This window comes from Oncorhynchus keta, chromosome 14, assembly GCF_023373465.1.
Source record: "Oncorhynchus keta strain PuntledgeMale-10-30-2019 chromosome 14, Oket_V2, whole genome shotgun sequence".
NCBI lineage: Eukaryota > Metazoa > Chordata > Actinopteri > Salmoniformes > Salmonidae > Oncorhynchus > Oncorhynchus keta.
Window position 1 is genome coordinate 19,037,352 of NC_068434.1, and position 21,865 is coordinate 19,059,216.

The window sequence follows — 21,865 nt, forward strand, 5'->3', positions numbered from 1 at the left end:
ATTGTCCGTTGAGCTCAGAGACAGGATTGTGTTGAGGCACAGATCCGGGGTAGGGTGCCAAAAAATGTCTGCAGCATTGGAGGTCCCCAAGAACACAGTGGCCTCCATCATTCTTAAATGGAAGAAGTTTGGAACCACCAAGACTCTTCTTAGAGCTGGCTGCCCGGCCAAACTGAGCAATCGGGGGAGAAGGGCCCTGGTCAGGGAGCTGACCAAGAACCCGATGATCACTCTGACAGAGCCCCAGAGTTCCTCTGTGGAGATGAGAGAACCTTCCAGAAGGACAATCATCTTTGCAACACTCCACCAATCAGGCCATTATGGTAGAATGGCTAGATGGAAGCCTCTCCTCTGTAAAATGCACATGACAGTCCGCTTGGATTTTGCCAAAAGGCACCTAAAGGACTCAAAGACCATGAGAAACAAGATTCCCTGGTCTGATGAAACAAAGATTAAACTCTTTGGCTTGAATGCCAAGTGTCACGTCTAGAGGAAACCTGGCACCATCCCTACAGTGAAGCATGGTGGTGGCAGCATCATGCTGTGGGGATGTTTTTCAGAGGCAGTGACTGGGAGACTAGTCAGGATCGAGGGAAAGATGAACAGAGCAAAGTACAGAGAGTTCCTTGATGAAAACCTGGTCCAGAGCTCTCCGGACCTCAGACTGGGGCGAAGGTTCACATTCCAACAGGACAATGACCTTAAGCACACAGCCAAAACAATGCAGGACAGGCTTCAAGACAAGTCTCTGAATGTCCTTAAGTTGCCCAGCCAGAGCCCGGACTTGAACCCAATCTAACATCTCTGGAGAAACCTGAAAATAGCTGTGCAGCGACACTCCCAATCCAACCTGACAGTTTGCGAGGATCTGCAGAGATGAAAATGGGAGAAACTCCCCAAATACAGACTTGAGGCTATCACTGCCAAAGGTGCTTCAACAAAGTACTGAGTAAAAGGTCTGAATACTTATGTAAATGTAATAGCAGTTTTTATTTATACGTTTGCAAACATTGCTAAAAAAAAATCTGTCATTATGGGGTATTGTGTATAGATTGAGGGAGAAAAAAACAATAATCAAGTTTAGAATAAGGCTGTAACGTAACAATGTGGAAAAAGTCAAGGGGTCTGAATACTTTCCGATAGCACTGTACATAAGTTGTAGCTGTAGACCACAAATACAGTAGAACATAATTACAAAATAAACATGATACATACAGGCCTATGCAATGGTGTAAAGTACTTAAATAAAAATACGTTAAAGTACTACTTAAGTCGTTTTTTGGGTCTCTACTTTACTATTTATATTTTGACCACTTTTACATCACTACATTCCTAAAGAAAATAATGCACTTTTTACTCACTACATTTTCCCTTACACCCAAAAATACATATTACATTTTAATGCTTAGCAGGACAGGAAATGGTCCAATTCACACTTATCAAGAGAACATTTCTGGTCATCTGTACCGCCTCTGATCTGGTGGACTCACTAATAAACAAATGCTTTGTTCGTACATTTTGTCTGTTTTTTTTGTGTGACCCGGCTATCCTTAAATAAATAAAAAATAATTGTGCCATCTGGTTTGCTTAATATAATGAATTAGAAATGTATACTTTTACTTAAGTATATTTTAGAAATTACATTTACTTTTGATACTTAAGTATATTTAAAAACAAATACATTTAGACTTTTAGTATTTTACTGGGTGACTTTTACTTGAGTTATTTTCTATTTGAGGTATCCTTACTTTTACTCAAGTTTGACAAATGATTACTTTTTCCCACCACTTGGCCTATGTGTCTCTATACTGTAAGATCTTCAACTGGTACAGTATGTAATAACACTGGCTAATGTAATAACTTTGAATCATTTTAATAATGTAATGTTTTTCATTTTCTAGGATAATGTAACAGAAATCACCTAGATAAGGCAATAAAACTGTTGAACAGATAAGGTGATACATTTTTATGGATACGTTTAATAACCAACAGCTTACTCTTTAGACATGTAGGCCTCTACAGTATAGCAACTAGTACAGCTGATAATAAAAACAAACAGCTGAAATAACCACCATTTTGACTGTCACTATAGCAATCCATGAAGCACAACGTGACACTTTGAATTATGTTGAGCTTGTCATGTTGACTCTTCCAAAGCTTGTTGTGCTGTGGAGGGCATGTTTTGCCAATTGAGCTATCTCCTGTGGGATCAGAGAGAGGTTGTTTAGAGGTTTAGCTGATCAATTACTTGGAGAGCGCTGACCTATACTATAAAGCAATAAGAATCAGACGTGTAGTAGACTTACATCTGAGCCCCCCAAAAATGTAACTTTTGTTATATTTAATCAATAAGGCGCAAGAGGGTGTGGTATACAGCCTATATACCACAGCTAAGGGCTGTTCTTATACACAATGGAACGCCAAGTGGCCATATACCACAAACCCACGAGGTGCCTTATTGCTATTACAAACTGGTTACAAATGTAATTAAAGCAGTAAAAAGTTATATTTTGTCATACCTGTGGTATACGGTCTGATATACCACGGCTGTCAGCCAATCAGCATTCAGGGCTTGAACCATCCAGTTTATAATTAAGCAATAAAGCCCAAGAGGGTGTGGTATATGGCCAATATACCACGGCTAAGGGCTATAAGCATGACGCAACGCAGAGTGCCTGGATATAGCCATTAGCCGTGGTATATTGGCCATATACCACAAACCCCCCGAGGTGCCGGATTGCTATTATAAACTGTTTACCAACGTAATTAAAAACAGTAAAAAGTTATATTTTGTCATACCCGTGGTATAAGGTCTTACATACCATGGTTTTCAGCCGATCACCATTCAGGACTCGAACCACCCAGTTTATAAATACCTTAAAATCAATCTTAGTCTACATTAACTGCATTTTAGGCACAGTCAATGACTTACCTTATTTGATGAAAACTGCCTCTCAATCTTCTCCAAGATATCTGGTATCTTCTCAGCAACTAACTCGGGTATGACGTCACCTGGGAAAGCAGTCACATACAGGGGCTATGGTTTTCTGAAGGGAAAATTATAGCACTACATTCAAGGTGAGGAGTGTACACTAACCATAACGGGCCATAGCACTGAGGAGGCTACAAAAGTTCCCTACGATCTCTGGGTTGTCATGGTGTTGGAGTTCTGCTTCCTTGACAATAGCTAATCCACTTCCTCCATTGGGGGCGAGGAGAAGCCTGAAAGCAGCCAACTCTAAAAGGAATAGAGGAGCAGGGACAGTTCTTATATGTTCTGATATAAAGTCGCAATGTTTATGTTGACTCACCTGAGCTTTTGACAAGACTGTCCAGAGCAAGGAAAGCATACTTCACCACATAGCTATGCTTTAAATGTGCTTGGAGTGCGTGCATCAACAGAAGGGTGGAATCCTCAATGTCCTGGTCTTCAGATAAACCTATCAGTGGAGAATCCGCCAATCAGTTAGTCAATCAATCAATCAATCAATCAATCAATCTGGTGATGAATCAATAATTTGGGTGTGCTGATGTGCAAAGACAAGCTGTGGAAACTAAATTTCTGACTAATTTGTATAATTTGACTTAGGGTGTTTTCACATATAAAATGTAGTACCCTGGTTCGGTTTCCTGGAGCTTTGGTGAGAATTCTACAGAACATGTTTTGCTTTCATAATACCTGAAAATAACAGTTTGAGGGTGCAATCAGCAACAAGCACATTCTACATGATGCTAGCGAGCTAGCTTATTTACAACGGGCAAAAAAAAAAAATGCAACTCACGCTGCAGTGTCACAATACCTGGATCTTGGACCCGCTACTCAAGCAGGTCCAGGATTTGTTTAAGCCAGGGTTCGTTTGCGTTTCACACATGCTTTATAGCATGGATCTGGGTCTGGGCCATAAGGGGATATGTGAAAGTGCCCTTAATATTCTGAAGGTCTTAGCCTACCTTGTAGGGTCAGGGACGACAGGGCTGCACACACAGACTCCATCACTTTGCTGTCCTGCATGTGTGCCTCTGCTGCCACACACACAGCCTGCACAGCATCTTTCAAAGGTACAGCTCCAAGGCAAAGTCCTGGAAAAGCACAATATGCTGTTCACACATACAACACTTTGGCTGGTGGTAGAGCTCATGGTGTGTGCAAATTATCAAGAAATTGCAGATCATTTCATTTACACAATGACAGCTCTCACTTTGTGTCAGTACGCTCCATAAGCATTTGCAACAGGGCACGACAATGTCACAATCCTCTGGAAACTTCCTCAGTGTGTTCAGCACCTCTCTGATACCGTCCAGGTCCAGCACATCTCTGGCTGCCTGCTCTGATGAAAGGGAGGTATGTCAGTAATAATATAGGGAGGGGCTTGCCAGTGCTGAAGTACCCTCAACAATAGGCTTAGCACCCCCATTTGCACTAACCTGGGTACCAGACTGATAGCTAATATTTCACTCATAGTACTCCGTGACATATGCCAAATTCATGTTTAGCATAACAAGGAGTGGGAAGGAGTGGAATGATAGCTAAACAGACTGTGCACCCCCAAGTAAAGAATGTATTAGCACACTGTGCATTTGTGAAAATCCGGGTAACCTGAATCTAAAATGGTAGATGACCTATTATTAAAGTATTACTGACCATCCCCGGTGATACAGAAGAGAAGCTGAAAGGCATGAGAGAGCAGTGGTGCTTTCTCAGGGTGACTGTGCACGGCGTTCAGGACACAGGTGATCACTTCCTTGGTAAGCAGACAGGAGCCATCCCCAGCTTGGCCCAGCACTTCAAGGGTATTGCAGAGAGATGACAACCTTGTCGTCTATACAACCAAACCTAATACCAACATGGCAGAGGAATCTAACCCATATTAGTGCAACCCACCCCAAGTGTTCACCTACCTGCAATTAAACGCTGGTGTAGAACCTGGCAACCATTTTGCTGAACACCTGCGCAGTCCATGTGACTTTGCATGGCAGTGGTAACGGCTATAACAACGTCAGTTACCCTGTAGAATACTACCATAACAATTTAAAGTTAAAGTAGAGGCCATGTTTTTCTAGAGGAACATTTGTAATATCCTGGTCCCAGATCTGATTGTTTGGCATGACAAGGACCATGAGTTACCTATTTTTATTTTTTATTTAACCTTTTATTTAACTAGGCAAGTCAGTGAAGAACAAATTCTTATTTACAATGACGGCCCACCCAGGCCAAACACGGACAATGCTGGGCCAGTTGTGCCCTCCCTATGAGACTCCCAATCATGGCCAGATGTGATACAGCCTGGAATCAAACCAGGGACTGTAGTGGCGCCTTTTGCACTGAGATGCAGTGCCTTAGACCACTGTGCCACTCGGGAGCCCAACCTATATAGCACAAACAGATCTGGGACCAGGCTAGATTTGTATGATAAGAATTTTAAAGATCATATCGCCCATAATGAGCAAAGTAAACAGCCTTACCGTTCCTTTCCTCAGACAGCAGGTATGACAGAGCTGACATCTGGACAGATTCCACATCTCTGTAGGTCTGCATGAACTCTGCAAATTACAATGGACCACTATTCGTCAGAACACAACTGCAAACTCTTGAGGACAAGTAGGCTATAGGGATTAACCTCTGCAGTAATTTAGACAGGTACATTCATTCGCACAGTATTGTACAAAAACATACACAATTTGAATAAAACTAGTAGGGAACGGAGGACAGTAAAAGGAAGTACCGACCGAGCACACTGTCAAAGCCTTGGTGGAATGGCAGCCCATGGACACCAGGGGGCAGTGTTTTCTTCATGGAATGTAGAGGGGAGCCACACAACAGCAGACAATGCTTCACCAGATCCTCATTCACCAGTTCCCTTTATTGGAGAGATAATCTCAGTTGACCCAGAACTAAAATATTGTGTCATTTTGTCAGATGGTACCATTTATGTTTACATAGTCTGTTCACAAGATATTAGTGAAGGGATAGCATAACACTAGTTCATCCTATCCCCCCTGTATCTATAACTAAAGTTCAAGTTTAATGTATATTGCCATTAATAAGTACAATACATATATTGAAACGTCTCTGATGAGAGCTCAACCAGACCTCAACCTTTGAATGTCTCTGTGATGAGAGCTCAACCAGACCTCAACCTTTGAATGTCTCTGTGATGAGAGCTCAACCAGACTTCAACCTTGGAATGTCTCTGTGATGAGCTCAACCAGATTTCAACCAAACTGTGACAGCTGTCTAGGGCACATGTCCCAAACTCATTGCATGAAGGGCCGAGTATCTGCGGGTTTTCGCTCCACCCTTGTACATGATTGATGAATTAAGGTCACTAATTATTAAGGAACTCCCCTCGGCTGGTTATAGAAGTCTTAATTGAAAGGGAAAAAACAAACCCGCAGACACTCAGCTCTCAGTGGAATGAGTTTGACACCCCTGGTCAAGGGCGACTACACTACTCACCACACGCTGGTCCTGGTCTTTGGGTTGCGCTCCAACATCATAGTGAGGACTTGGTGGAGGCCCTTGAGGACGATGACGTTCAGTGATGTCTGGTCCTCTCTGATCCTCAGCAGCAGAGAGATAGATCCCTCCACCTGTGGATGGGAGATCAGGGTCTTATTCATTAGTCCACACTGTAGCAAAATGTTTTGCAACGGAAAACAAGGATTTTTTGGGGGGGGTCGAGGGACAAGTTCCCTGTTTCAGTCTGCTTTCTTCTGTTTGGTGCCAACCATCAGTAGTGTTTCTGAAACCTCTCTTCCAGTACCATCAGCCTTCCCATTTCTTTGATTAATTTCAGCACACCTTATTCAACTAGTCAAACCAGGTGTGCTAGTTGGGAAAGTTACAGAACTGAATGCATTCAACCGAAATGTGTCTTCTGCATTTAACCCAACCCCCAACCCCTGACTCAGAGGTTTGGGGGGCTGCCTAAATTGACGTCACCGGTGCCCGGGGAGCAGTTGTTGTGTCAGGTAACTGCCTTGCTCAAAGGCGGAAAGGCCAATTTTTCCACCTTGCCAGCTCGGGGATCCGAACAAGCAACTTTATGGTTACTGTCCCAATGCTCTAACCGCTAGGCTACTTACCGCCCCCGATAGTACTGCAAGCAACTTTATGGTTACTGTCCCAATGCTCTAACCGCTAGGCTACTTACTGCCCCCGATAGTACTGCAAGCAACTTTATGGTTACTGTCCCAATGCTCTAACCGCTAGGCTACTTACTGCCCCCGATAGTACTGCAAGCAACTTTATGGTTACTGTCCCAATGCTCTAACCGCTAGGCTACCTACTGCCCTCGATAGTACTGCAAGCAACTTTATGGTTACTGTCCCAATGCTCTAACCGCTAGGCTACCTACCGCCCTCGATAGTACTGCAAGCAACTTTATGGTTACTGTCCCAATGCTCTAACCGCTAGGCTACCTACCGCCCTCGATAGTACTGCAAGCAACTTTATGGTTACTGTCCCAATGCTCTAACCGCTAGGCTACTTACTGCCCCCGATAGTACTGGACTAGATTAAATGATTTACAGTACATAGGTGGGATACTCGAGGAGAGCGTTTTGGGAAATGCTGATCTACAAATAAATCCCACCTCTATGGTAAATGAAGAGTAACTAGTCAGTGATAGACGTACATCAAGCATGTGACAGGTCAGCATGTCGAGAAGGACACACCCCAGGGACCAAATGTCGGACTTCTCAGGCATCTGATGATGGGTCAGGCTCTCTGGAGCCATCCATCGTTTGGCACCTATAGAGATACAGTAAATAGCAAACAAAGTAAACTGTACTGTTATTAATTACTACATAATTCCATTTAATAAAATAAAGAAATATTCTATACATACAGTCCTTTACTCTTTTGTGTAACTTTACTCTATCTCCTGTGATGGAGGCAGTTCCAAAATCAAATATGACAAACTTGGCCTCTTTTGTGATCAGAATATTTGATGGCTTCAAATTCCTACAAAAAAAGAAGAGAAATTGTACTCTGAAATTATATTTTTTAGAAACCATAGGCTATTCATTCACACAAACTATACAGGCTTGCCTGGCAGTACATTTCATTGTGAGGGGCAGGTTACCTGTGAGCAATACTCCGTTTGTGCAAGTAGGCCAAAGCATCCACCATTTGTCCCAAAAATGTCTTGATGACCTGGTTGGAAAACAACACTCATTGCCCTCGATGTTTAAGGGGTTGATAACATACAGTATGTGTTAATACTTGTTCAACTAGTGATGGAAATATCTACTGAGTTGTTGATGACCTTTTTGTTGATCTTCTTTTCCTTCTGTCTGTGATAAGTGACCACAGTGAACAGGGTTGTCATGTATGGGCAGTCCATTACCATTGAAAGAAAGACAGAAGATACCTGAGAAGGCAAAATGATTTAATGAAACTGACATTCATGTTTTAACATTTGTAAATGTTAATTTTAGTCATTTAGCAGACACTCTTTTCCAGAGCAACTTACAGATTTTTCAACTAGTCGGCTCTGGGATTCAAACCAGCATCCTTTCAGTTACTGGCCCAACACTCTTAACCGCTAGTCTACCTGCTGCCCTATGTGTCATATACAGGACATATACTTCATCTGTAAATAACAAACTTACACTTTCATCCCAAAAAATGAATAACTTCTTATATGTGACAATGTTGGGATGTCTCACATTCAGCAGACAATGAGCCTGATGGAAAGAACACATGACTTTGATGGACACAGAGACAGTGTGTACCAACATTTCAACAGATAGGCCTATCAGATGGAATAGCCAGATGGTGACATGTGGATCAAGTAGCTGACATATACTAGGCTTACTACTGTACTACTGCAACATAGATTATTAAGTAACTTTGCATAGTATCAATACTAGTTTTGTGAGAGGCCTACAGGATCTCACCTCCTGGTATGCTTGGTTGGCTCTGCCTTCATCCAAACACTCAACCTGTGGGGGACAGAATTATATCAGCATTTCAACATCTATTCTAAAAAGAACCAATGCAAATCCTTATCAAATGTGTGCCCACTACACTACTGTATAACGTTACCTTCTTTAGTGTAAACTCCAGATCAGACGTTCTTTCCTTCACAAATAGAACTGTCCCAAAGCATCCGGGGCACATTGCATCCAAAATCTTAAAAACAATGTTTACTTTACATGTTACAGTAATGCAAATAAACAAAAACATAAGCTAATAATTATGCTGTAACAAATGGGCACGTTTTAATGTAACCATTGCAGGCCCCTTGATATCACGTCTGTCAGAAAACTACATTGAGGCAGAAACTTGAACCATGAAAATATACATATTTACCATATAATCGTCCATGGTGCAGTGTGTTCAAGGTGTAGAAATCTGTGCGCTGCTTTGGCAGCAGTGTTCAGTGTTGTGTTTCGAATAAGTGCATAGAAACAAGACTGTGACGGTTATGGGGGGGGATTGCATATGCGCATGCTCAATTGCGCACACGCGTATTCTGATATTAATCAATATAACGTCTCAGCCTGGGACACAATGCAACTCCACAATGATGTTTAACCGTTCAGGCAGGATACATCACATTCAGTTTAGCTTTTGCCACAGACTTTCAGTTCATCTTCAGTAATGTTAATGTTGCCATTATGTTGGTAACAATTTTTTTTTTAAACGTGAGCGAAGGTTGGGAGCCGAGGATATACTTTGAGATAAACCTACCGGCTGCGAGCGTGTGATTGGTTGCAGGTGGCTGTGTGTACTTGAAGACTGAAGAAGGCAATGTAATGCCCGAAACTTTGGTGGTTTACCCAGTACATTTCTGGACTATATAAAGTTAGCGACTCTCTTTATTGTATAGCCTTTTACAGGAAGTCAGCACCGCTATTATCTTTTTTTGTGGTGTGCACCATGTATTTTACTGGACTTGGAGACTGCCAATAAAGGTCATTCTTATGTATGATATATTGGCTATTACATTTTTTTTAATTGTCTAAGGGCTGGCCATGCATGGCACACCTTAGTTCCACCTTTTTAATATTTATACTTTACTTTTTCTGGAGGGGTGGTGGGGGGGATTCTTTTAGGTTAGAAAAACACTTCAGGCCACTCTTGAACATCTTAAAGCAATCTTGAATGAACCTTGTTACATTTTCACATGTAGTTCTACACCTCTGGGAAAAAATGAAGAGACCACTGCAAAATTATCAGGTTCTATGAATTTACTATTACGATCCTCCACCAAATTTCACGCTGTGGCTTATAGGCCTCTCCAGGTCTCACACTCACTGTGAAATTTGTCTTTGTGAAGGACGCATGAATCAAGCCACGTACAAGGTTGTCCTCGAAGAAAACTTGCTTCCTTCTGCTCTGACAATGTTCAACAACTCTGAGGATTGTTTTTTCCAGCAGGACAATGCCACACAGCCAGTCAAGCAAGGTGTGGATGGAGGACCACCAGATCAAGACCCTGTCATGGCCAGCCCAATCTCCAGACCTGAACCACATTGAAAAGCTCTGGAATGTGATTAAGAGGAAGATGGATGGTCACAAGCCATCAAACAAAGCCGAGATGCTTGATTTTTTTGCGCCAGGAGTGGCATAAAGTCACCCAACATAAATGTGAAAGACTGGTGGAGAGCATGCCAAGACGCATTAAAGTTGTGATTGAAAATCAGGGTTATTCCACCAAATATTGATTTCTGAAGTTAAAACATTAGCATTGTGTTGTTTAAAAATGAATATGAACTTATTTTCTTTGCATTTTTCAAGGTCTGACAACACTGCATAGAGGAACCCTCTCCGAGTTGGGCATCTCCGGCGCGGCCCACGCTTGGATTGCGTCCTACCTGACAGGTCGCTCCTACCAGGTGGCGTGGCGAGAATCTGTCTCCTCACCACGCGCTCTCACCACTGGTGTCCCCCAGGGCTCTGTTCTAGGCCCTCTCCTATTCTCGCTATACACCAAGTCACTTGGCTCTGTCATAACCTCACATGGTCTCTCCTATCATTGCTATGCAGAGGACACACAATTAATCTTCTCCTTTCCCCCTTCTGATGACCAGGTGGCGAATCGCATCTCTGCATGTCTGGCAGACATATCAGTGTGGATGACGGATCACCACCTCAAGCTGAACCTCGGCAAGACGGAGCTGCTCTTCCTCCCGGGGAAGGACTGCCCGTTCCATGATCTCACCATCACGGTTGACAACTCCATTGTGTCCTCCTCCCAGAGCGCTAAGAACCTTGGCGTGATCCTGGACAACACCCTGTCGTTCTCAACTAACATCAAGGCAGTGGCCCGTTCCTGTAGGTTCATGCTCTACAACAACCACAGAGTACGACCCTGCCTCACACAGGAAGCGGCGCAGGTCCTAATCCAGGCACTTGTCATCTCCCGTCTGGATTACTGCAACTCGCTGTTTGGCTGGGCTCCCTGCCTGTGCCATTAAACCCCTACAACTCATCCAGAACGCCGCAGCCCGTCTGGTGTTCAACCTTCCCAAGTTCTCTCACGTCACCCCGCTCCTCCGCTCTCTCCACTGGCTTCCAGTTGAAGCTCGCATCCGCTACAAGACCATGGTGCTTGCCTACGGAGCTGTGAGGGGAACGGCACCTCAGTACCTCCAGGCTCTGATCAGGCCCTACACCCAAACAAGGGCACTGCGTTCATCCACCTCTGGCCTGCTCGCCTCCCTACCACTGAGGAAGTACAGTTCCCGCTCAGCCCAGTCAAAACTGTTCGCTGCTCTGGCCCCCCAATGGTGGAACAAACTCCCTCACGACGCCAGGACAGCGTAGTCAATCACCACCTTCCGGAGACACCTGAAACCCCACCTCTTTAAGGAATACCTAGGATAGGATAAGTAATCCTTCTCACCCCCCCCCCCCCTAAAAGATTTAGATGCACTATTGTAAAGGGGCTGTTCCACTGGATGTCATAAGGTGAATGCACCAATTTGTAAGTCGCTCTGGATAAGAGCGTCTGCTAAATGACTTAAATGAACGCAACTGAAAATGTTGAAAAATAACTAGGCAAGTCAGTTATGAACAAATTCTTATTTACAATGACCACCTACTGGGGAACAGTGGGTTAACTGCCTTGTTCAGGGAACGAACAACAGATTTTTACCTTGTCAGGTCAGGTATTTGATCTGGCAACCTCTTGGTTAGTGGCCCAACACTCTAACCACTAGGCTACCTGCCACCCCAAATCTACAGTGCCTTCAGAAAGTATTCGTACCCCTTGACTTATTCCACATTTTGTGTTACTGAATTTCAAATATATTAATATACTTATTTTCTACAAACAATACCCCATAATAACAAAGTGAAAACATGTTTTTATAAATTGTAGCCAATTTATTGAAAATGAGAAACTTAAATATATAATTTACATAAGTATTCACACTTCTGAGTCAATACATGTTAGAATCATTTTAGGCAGCAATTACAGCTGTGTCTTTCTGGGTAAGTCTCTAAGAGCATTGTACACCTGAATTGTACAATATTGCACATTAGTCTTAGAAAAATGATGCATGCTCTGTCAAGTTGGTTGTTGATCATTGCTAAACAGCCATTTCCAAGTCTTGCCATAGATTTTCAAGCATATTAAAGTCAAAACTGTAACTAGGCCACTCAGGAACATTCAAAGTCATCCTGGTAAACTAGGTATTTCATTAATTTGTCACTAAAATTATAACATCATTATACAAAGTGTACTCGGCAAGTATTCAGACCTTTTTCCACCTTTTTCCACATTTTATTCCAAAATTGATGACAGTTTTTTTCCCCATAATGACAAACCAAAAACAGGGTTTTCAACATTTTTGCAAGCGTATTACAAATAAAAAAGTGAAATGTCATTTACAGCACCATATTCAGACCCTTTACTAGTCAGTTAAGATCAAATTCAAATGTTTGCATCTTTCTTGACGGCCCAGCCAAAGACAGACGACACTGGGCCAATTGTGCACCACCCTATGGGACTCCCAATCACGGCCAGATGTGATTCAGCCTGGATTCAAACCAGGTGTCACCTCTTGCACTGAGATAGCTGCGCCCCTTGGGAGCCCAAACAATACAACATTTTCAGTCACCTCCTTGTCTGAAGGACAAGTGGATAAACCAGTAAATGTTTTATTTGACCTTTATTTCTCTCGGCAAGTCAGTTAAGAACATATTCTTATTTAAAATGACAGCCTAGGAACAGTGGGTTAACTGCCTGTTCAGATTTGTACCTTGTCAGCTCTGGGGTTTGAACTTGCAACCTTCCGGTTACTAGTCCAACACTCTAACCATTAGGCTACCCTGCCGCCCCAAAAGCTTGTAGTTGGATCTCGGGATCGAGCTGGCGGTCCGCCGCGAGGCGAGCTACTACCTGTCCCAGCCCCTGCCTCTCCGCGCCCCCTCGATGCTCTTAACTGAGTGTCCCGCGGGGTCTGAAGCGTTTACTTTGGAAAAATTAGAGTGTTCAAAGCAGGCCCGGTCGCCTGAATACCGCAGCTAGGAATAATGGAATAGGACTCCGGTTCTATTTTATGGGTTTTTCTACCATTCTCTGCAGATCCTCGGAAACTCTGTCAGGTTGGATGGGGAACATCGCTGCACAGCTATTTTCAGGTCTCTCCAGCGATGTTTGATGAGGTTCAAGTCCGGGCTCTGGCTGGACCACTCAAGGACATTCCTGAACCCACTCCTGCGTTGTCTTGGCTGTGTGCTTAGGGTTGTTGTCCTGTTGCAAGGTGAACCTTCACACCAGTCTGAGGTCCTGAGCACTCTGGCGCAGGTTTTCATCAAGGATCTCTGTACTTTGCTCTGTTCATCTTTCCCTCGATCCTGACTAGTCTTCCAGTCCCTACCGCTGAAAAACATCCCCACGGCATGATGCTGCCACCACAATGCTTCACCGTTGGGATGGTGTCAGGTTTCCTCCAGATGCGACAATTGGCATTCAGGCCAAAGAGCGCAATCTTGGTTTCATCAGACCAAAGAATCTTCTTTCTCATGGTCTGAGTCCTTTAGGTGCCTTTTGGCAAACTCCAAGTGGACTGTCATGTGCCTTTTACTGAGGGGTGGCTTCCGTCTGGCATGAAGGCCTGATTGGTGGAGTGTTGTCCTTCTGGAAGGTCCTCCCATCCTCACAGAGGAACTCTGGAGCTCTGTCAGCATCATGTTCTTGGTCAGCTCCATGACGAAGGCCCTTCTCCCACGATTGCTCAGTTTGGCAGGGCCTGCCAGCACTAGGAGGAGTCTTGGTGATTCTAAACTTCTTCCATTTAAGAATGATGGAGGCCACTGTGTTCTTCGGGATCTTCAATGCTGCACCCTTCCCCAGGTCTGTGCCTCGACCCAATCCTGTCTCGGAGCTCAACGGACAATTCCTTCAACCTCATGGTTTGGTTTTTGCTCTGACAAGCACTGTCAACTATGGGACCTTATATAGACAGGTGTGTGCCTTTTTTAATAGATTTTTTATTAAACCTTTATTTAACTAGGCAAGTCAGTTAAGAACAAATTCTTATTTACAATGACGGCCTACCCCGGCCTACCCCTTTCCAAATCATGTCCAATCAATTGAATTTACCACAGGTGGACTCCAATCAAGTTGTAGAAACATCTCAAGAATGATCAATAGAAACAGGATACACCTGATCCCAATTTCTAGTCTCATAGCAAAGCTGATGAAAAGAGAAGTGCTGGAAGAGAGGTGTTGTGTAAATTAGGTATTTCTGTTTTATTTGTTATGAATTTGCAAACATTTCAAAAAAACTGTTTTTGCTTTGTCATTATGGGGTATTATGTGTAGATTGATGAGGAGAGGAAAGTAATTTCATCCATTTTAGAATAAGGCTGTAAACATAACAAAATGTGGAAAAAGGGAAGGGGTCTGAATACTTTCTAAATGCACTGTATGTATATTTTGTATATATATATATATATATATATATATATATATATATATATTGTGTATTATTATTTACTTATTTTTATACATATTTTATTTATGAATTTTCGGTTTTACAAACATACAGATAATGACAGAAAACAACACATTGAGAATACCCCCAACCCCTCAACTGAAAAATAAATAAATAAGGAATTAAGGAATTGGCACCTTGCTTCGTTGATATTTGACCTACTGTAAAGTATAAGGACTATGCTGGGCATTAAACATAATGACAGTGAATCAGGGTTGGTTGCAGGTTGTGTGTTGTGTTTCCCATCATCATATGAAAGATACGTAATAAAGGGCTGCAATATCCTAACAAATGTACAGTTGAAGTCGGAAGTTTACATACACTTAGGTTGGAGTCATTAAAACCCGTTTTTCAACCATTCCACAAATCTGAACGTATTTTGGTGCGAAAAGTGCAAATCAATCCCAGAACAACAGCAAAAGACCTTGTGAAGATGCTGGGGGAAACGGGTACGAAAGTATATATATATCCACAGTAAAACGAGTCCAATATCGACATAACCTGAAAGGCCACTCAGCAAGGAAGAAGCCACTGCTCCAAAACCGCCATAAAAAAGCCAGACTACGTTTTGCAACTGCACTTGGGGACAAAGATCATACTTTTCTGAGAAATGTCCTCTGGTCTGATGAAACAAAAAACTGTTTGGTCATAATGACCATCGTTATGTTTGGAGGAAAAAGGGGGACGCTTGCAAGTCGAAGAACACCATCCCAACCGTGAAGCACGGGGGTGGCAGCATCATGTTGTGGGGGTGCTTTGCTGCAGGAGGGACTGGTGCACTTCACAAAATAAATGACATCACGAGGGAAGAAGATTATGTGGATATATTGAAGCAACATCTCAAGACATAAGTCAGGAAGTTAAAGCTTGGTCCCAATTGGTCTTCCAAATGTACAATTACCCCAAGTAAAAAAAAAATCTCCAAAGTTGTGGCAAAATTGCTTAAGGACAACAAAGTTATGGTATTGGAGTGGCCATCACAAAGCCCTGACCTCAATTCTATAGAACATTTGTGTGCAGAACTGAAAAAGCGTGTGCAAGCAAGGAGGCCTACAAACCTGACCCAATTACAGCAGCTCTGTCAGGAGGAATGGGACAAAATTCACCCAACTTATTGTGGGAAGCTTGTGAAAGGCTACCCAAAACATTTGACCCAAGTTAAACAATTTAAAGGCAATGCTACCAAATACTAATTGAGTTGAAATGTATTTGGCTGAGGTGTATGTAAACTTCTGACTTCAAATTGTATTAGATCTGCCAGAGATATCATGTGGAATCCTTTCTACATGTAGCAAGCTGGTGATTTCAGCTAACCAGGTTTTAAAAACAGGTACTGTCTCCTTATTCCAAAGGCTTAAAATGTTTCTTTTTGCAATAACCATGCCATATTGTATTTGTTCCGAGTGGGTTGAAGTCATTAGATGAGGTGACCTGCCTAAAACTGCAGTGTCCAGGGCTGGTTTGAGGTTAAAGCTGTATACACTTGAGAAGCACTTAAAAATCCTGCCAGAATGTGTGCAGTTTGGGGCATGACCAGAAGTGGTGACACAGGATACCCTCTGCAGATGTGCACTTAGGGTATATCGGAGAGACTGAGGGGTAGAACGAGTGTAATTTGGTACAGGAATAGTGTAGTCTGTGAATCACTAAGTTGGTGTCAGGAGTTTATCGAGCACAAGTGAATATCTCGAAGGCAATCAGCCCAACAGTCATCAGTAATCTCTATACCAAGGTTTTCCTCCCAGGTCTACCTCAAATGTTGTGAGGATACAGACTAATATGCTGTAAAGTTATCTACAAATCTGTAAATCAAACTCATGGAGCCAGGAGCGAGGTTCATGAAAATATACAATTCGCGGGCAGGTGTAATTGCCTCAAAATGTGGGATATTTAAACGAAAGTAGTTTCTTATCTGAAGATATCGGAAGAAGTCCGATACAGGAGGTCGTACATTTCCCTCAACTGTGCGAATGTGGCAAAAATATTATTGATGTAAAGGTCTGCAATAGTAGTAATGCTCTTTCTCTTCCAGCATAAAAAGTGTTGTCAGTTAGTGAGGGGGAGAAAGCATGGTTATGGCAAGTAGGTGTACAGACAGGGGTCTCTGGGAGACCAAATACTTTCCTTATTTGATACTAAGTTTTTAATGCATTTTTTTGCATAAAGTTATTGCCAGGAATACATGTATGGGATTTAGCTGATGAAAAGAGAAGTGCTGGAAGAGAGGTGTTGTGTATATCTTGTTCAATAGCGAGCCATGAAGGGGTGAAGGGATCCACCACGCCAGGGTATGCATCCTGCTAATAAACCAGTGCTCTAACATTTGCTGCCCAATAATAATGCTGAATATTTGGCAGACTCAGGCCCCCTAATTCTTTGGGCTTTATTTTATGTTTTTTAGAGATATGGTGTACTTTGCATCCCCACACAAATGGCAAGATAATAGAATCCAAGGATTTGAAAAAAGCTTTACTCAAACAATATAGGCAGATTCTGAAGAGATACAGGAATCTAGGGAGTGTAACCATTTTAATGGCATTAACACGGCTAATCATAGATAGAGGCAACACTCTCCAGATCTCAATGTTATGCTTCAACTTCTCTATCATGTCGAGGTAGTTCAATTTATAAATCAATTTAGGGTCCTTAGGGATGACAACCCCTAAAAATTTAATTTTGTCTTCTGTGACTTTAAAATGAATATGTTTAAGGAACTGTTTAAGTCACCTTTAAAAGGCATAAATTCGCTTTTATCCCAGTTTTTGGTGTATCCATAGAGTTCTCTAAAATGATTCAATGAGCTCCAACAGTGGTGGAAGTGACTCTTCGGGGCGTGAGACGAACAAGACGATATCATCCGCATAGAGCGAGATGCTGTGATCAACCTTTCCTATGTTTAGAGGAACAATGGTAGGATGGCTTCTGATCCTGATAGCTAGGGGTTCCATAGCAATGGCGAATAGCAACGGACTCAAGGGGCATCCCTGGCGGCAGGAACGTTGAAGTGAAAACGGAGGTGATTTATTGTAATCAGTGAGAACTGAAGCCGTCGGGCACGCATATATTATTTCAACCCAAGAGACAAAACTCTTGCCCAGACCAAACTCATTTATTACTGTCAGGATGTAGTTCCATTCCACTTGGTCAAATGCTTTTTGAGTGTCAAGTGCAAGTATTGCAACTTTAGAATCGTTGTCATGTTTGGAATACATGATATTCACCAGTTGCCTAACGTTGGAAAATGAAAATCTGCCTGCGATAAACCAGTTTGGTCATGATGAATTATAGTCGAAATGCATTTATTTCGTCTGTTCGCGAGTAATTTAGTAAAAACCTTGATCGCATCCGAGGAGGGCAATAGGACGATATGAAGATGGATCTGTTTCTTCTTTATCTTTCATTAATATTAGGGAGATATTAGCGGAGTATAAAGATTCTGGGAGTCTGTGACTTTCAATAGAGTGTTTAAACATCCTTAAAATAAGAGTAACCTTTTCTGAGTAAGCTTTGTAAAACTCGATACCAAAGCCGTCAGGGCCAGCCACTTTTTCATTAGGGAAGGAACCATTTTAATTGATTTATTTCACCTTTATTTAACCAGGTAGGCTAGTTGAGAACAAGTTCTCATTTACAACTGTGACCTGGCCAAGATAAAGCAAAGCAGTGCAACACAAACAACACAGTTACACATGGAATAAACAAACATGCAGTCAATAATACAATAGAAAAGGTCTATATACAATGTGTGCAAATGAGGTAGGATAAGGGAGGTAAAGGCAATAAATAGGCCATTGTGGCGAAATAATTACAATATAGCAATTAAACACTGGAGTGATAGATGTGCAGAAGAAGAGTGTGCAGGTAGAGCTACTGGGGCGCAAAGGAGCAAAGTAAATAAAGTAAATAACCATTATGGGGATGAGGTAGTTGGATGGGCTATTTACAGATGGGCTATGTACAGGTGCAGTGATCTGTGAGCAGCTCTGACAGCTGGTGCTTAAAGCTAGTGAGGGAGATATGAGTCTCAAGCTTCAGTGATTTTTGCAGTTCGTTCCAGTTATTGGCAGCAGAGAACTGGAAGGAAAGGCGGCCAAAGTGGGAATTGGCTTTGGAGGTGACCAGTGAGATACCTGCTGGAGCGTGTGCTACGTGTGGGTGCTGCTAAGGTGACCAGTGAGCTGAGATAAGGCGGGGCTTCACCTATAGATGACCTGGAGCCAGTGGGTTTGGCGACAAATATGAACCGAGGGCGAGCCAACAAGAGCATACAGGTTGTAGTGGTGGGTAGTATGTATATGGGGCTTTGGTGACAAAATGGATGGTGCTGTGATAGACTGCATCCAATTTGCTGAGTAGAGTGTTGGAGGCTATTTTGTAAATTACATCGCCGAAGTCAAGGATCGGTAGGATAGTCAGTTTTACAAGGGTATGTTTGGCAGCATGAATGAAGGATGCTTTGTTGCGAAATAGGAAGCCGATTCTAGATTTAATTTTGGATTGGAGATGCTTAAAATGAGTCTGGAAGGAGAGTTTACAGTCTAAACAGACACCCAGGAATTTGTAATTGTCCACATATTCTAAGTCAGAACCGTCCAGTGTAGTGATGCTGGACGAATGGGCAGGCAGGTGTGGGCAGCGATCGGTTGAAGAGCATGCATTTAGTTTTACTTGTATTTAAGAGCAGTTGGAGGCCACGGAAGGAGAGTTGTATGGCATTGAAGCTTGTCTGGAGGTTAGTTAACATAGTGTGCAAAGAAGGGCCAGAAGTATACAAAATGGTGTCATCTGCATAGAGGTGGATCAGAGAATCACCAGCAGCAAGAGCGACATCATTGATGTATACAGAGAAAAGAGTCGGCCCGAGAATTGAATCCTGTGGCACCCCCATAGAGACTTTCAGAGGTCCGGACAACAGGCCCTACGATTTGACACACTGAACTCTGTCTGAGAAGTAGTTGGTGAACCAGGCGAGGCAGTCATTTGGGAAATTAAGGCTGTTGAGTCTGCCGATAAGAATGTGGTGATTGATGGAGTTGAAAGGCCTTGGCCAGGTCGATGAATACAGCTGCACAGTATTGTCTCTTATCGATAGTGGTTATGATATCGTTTAGGACCTTGAGCATGGCTGAGGTGCACCCATGACCAGCTCGGAAACCAGATTGCATAGCGGAGAAGGTACGGTGGGATTCGAAAGTCTGTGATCTGTTTGTTAACTTGGCTTTCAAAGACTTTAGAAAGACAGGGTAGAATAGATATAGGACTGTAGCAGTTTAGGTCTAGAGTAACAATTTTGGGGGATCATTTTAGAAAGAGAGGGTCCAGATTGTCTAGCCCATCTGATTTGTAGGGGTGCAGATTTTGCAGCTCTTTCAGAACATCAGCTACATACTGCAGAAACAACCTCTTCTAAAGTTATCTCTGCATTTAGCTCCATTTGAGCAGCACTGCATAAATTAGGTAGAGAAAGGGAATGGAGGAAATCAGACATTTTTGCGGTATCTGCAGTGCGGTATCTGCAGGTGTAGAGGTCTTGATAACACTTTGTGAAACATGCATTAATTTCTTTTGGGTCTGTAGTAACAGCTCCTGTACTAGATGTAATTATATGAATAGCTCTATTGGCCTGTATACCTCTCCGCTGGCGTGCCAGTAGTTTATCCGGTTTGTCAGCCAACTCTAGGTGTTTTTGTTTAATCTTTAATAGCATTGTGTTTACTTGGTTAGAGAGAATAGTATTGAATTCATATTTGAGTTTTATTATGTCATTCAACTTGGAAGATAAGGGCGGTTCCATATAGACTCTCTCAAGCACCGGGAGCTGGGCCTCAATTTCTAATAATCTTCTCTGCCTACATTTTTTCATGGTAGCCTCATATATTATATGCCCACACATAACAGCCTTAAAAGCCTCCCACAAAGTCGAGTCGGATACATCAGCAGTATCATTCTGAGACATATAGTTCGTAATTAAATTGGCTGTTTGTTGGTAAAATTGTTCATCATTGAGTAATGTTGGATTAAATCGCCAACTGAATTGAGGCCTTGTTCTGCCGAAATCCATTTGTAATAAAATGGGACTGTGATCGGAAGTTATTATATTATAGAGGTGACATTAGATGTTTGTTTAAAAAGTAGTGCATTTTTGTGTATGATTTATGCACATGTGAGAAGAAAGAATCATCCTTATCCGTAGGGTGTTGTAATCTCCACATATCGACAAGGTTCATTGTTCCAATTAAATTATTCAAGACAGTAGTGGAATTCAGTGAAGTGGTAGGGCGAGTAGGAAGCCTATCCATATAATGATCCAAAATGCAGTTAAAATAGCTGCCTGTAATTAAATGTGTGGTTGATAAATCTGGTAAGAGACTGAAGACATTCCAAAATAACCCTGGTTCATCGAGGTTCGGTGCATAAAGATTTATAAATGTTGCATGTCGTGATAGAATGTGGCCTATTACTATAATAAAGCGGCCATTGTGGTCGCTTATAGTTGAAATATGTTTGAATGGGACAGTTTTTTGAAATAATATGGCTACACCTCTAGTCTTGGATGGAAAAGTTGATTGATAAATATGTGATACCCGACTACATTTTAATCTGCATTGCTCTGTATGCTTCATGTGAGTTTTTCGTAGAAACACAATATCTCCAGATAAAGATTTCAAATGTGAGAAAACTTTTCCTCTTTTCAAATTCGTTCTCAAACCTTGTACATTCCACGAAAGAAGGATAATGTAAATAAGTAATTATCAGTAGTCATAAGAAATAACTATTTGGTCCTCAAATACATTATAATTGTAACAGTAGGGTTGGCGCAACATGTAAAGAGCAAAGGACAAATGAAAAACATGAAAAACATTCTCCACCTCCCTCCCCCGTCCACTTCCCCAAACCAAGTGGAATA

The 21,865-nt window shown here is 42.3% G+C and overlaps 1 protein-coding gene across 3 annotated transcripts; it reads right to left on the reverse strand.

Moving 5' to 3' along the window:
• Positions 1-1,961: 1,961 nt before the first annotated feature.
• Positions 1,962-9,819, reverse strand: LOC118392905 (serine/threonine kinase-like domain-containing protein STKLD1). Of its 3 annotated transcripts, XM_035784907.2 has the most exons (19): positions 9,320-9,819; positions 9,053-9,139; positions 8,905-8,949; positions 8,617-8,691; positions 8,271-8,375; positions 8,088-8,158; positions 7,851-7,966; positions 7,638-7,753; positions 6,458-6,591; positions 5,728-5,858; positions 5,464-5,541; positions 4,900-5,016; positions 4,643-4,783; positions 4,200-4,328; positions 3,952-4,080; positions 3,312-3,440; positions 3,098-3,238; positions 2,933-3,012; positions 1,962-2,201 (listed from the first exon to the last, which is right to left on the reverse strand). In XM_035784907.2, the coding sequence occupies exons 1-19, from the start codon at positions 9,332-9,334 to the stop codon at positions 2,124-2,126; spliced, it is 1,917 nt and encodes a 638-aa protein (XP_035640800.1). In that variant the 5' UTR covers positions 9,335-9,819; the 3' UTR covers positions 1,962-2,123. The 3 variants fall into 3 exon arrangements, with proteins under 3 accessions (XP_035640800.1, XP_035640801.1, XP_035640802.1); XM_035784908.2 differs by lacking the exon at positions 8,617-8,691 and having other exon boundaries at positions 9,320-9,818; XM_035784909.2 differs by lacking the exons at positions 8,617-8,691; positions 9,320-9,819 and adding an exon at positions 8,478-8,566 and having other exon boundaries at positions 9,053-9,140.
• Between the last annotated feature and the right edge of the window lie 12,046 nt (positions 9,820-21,865).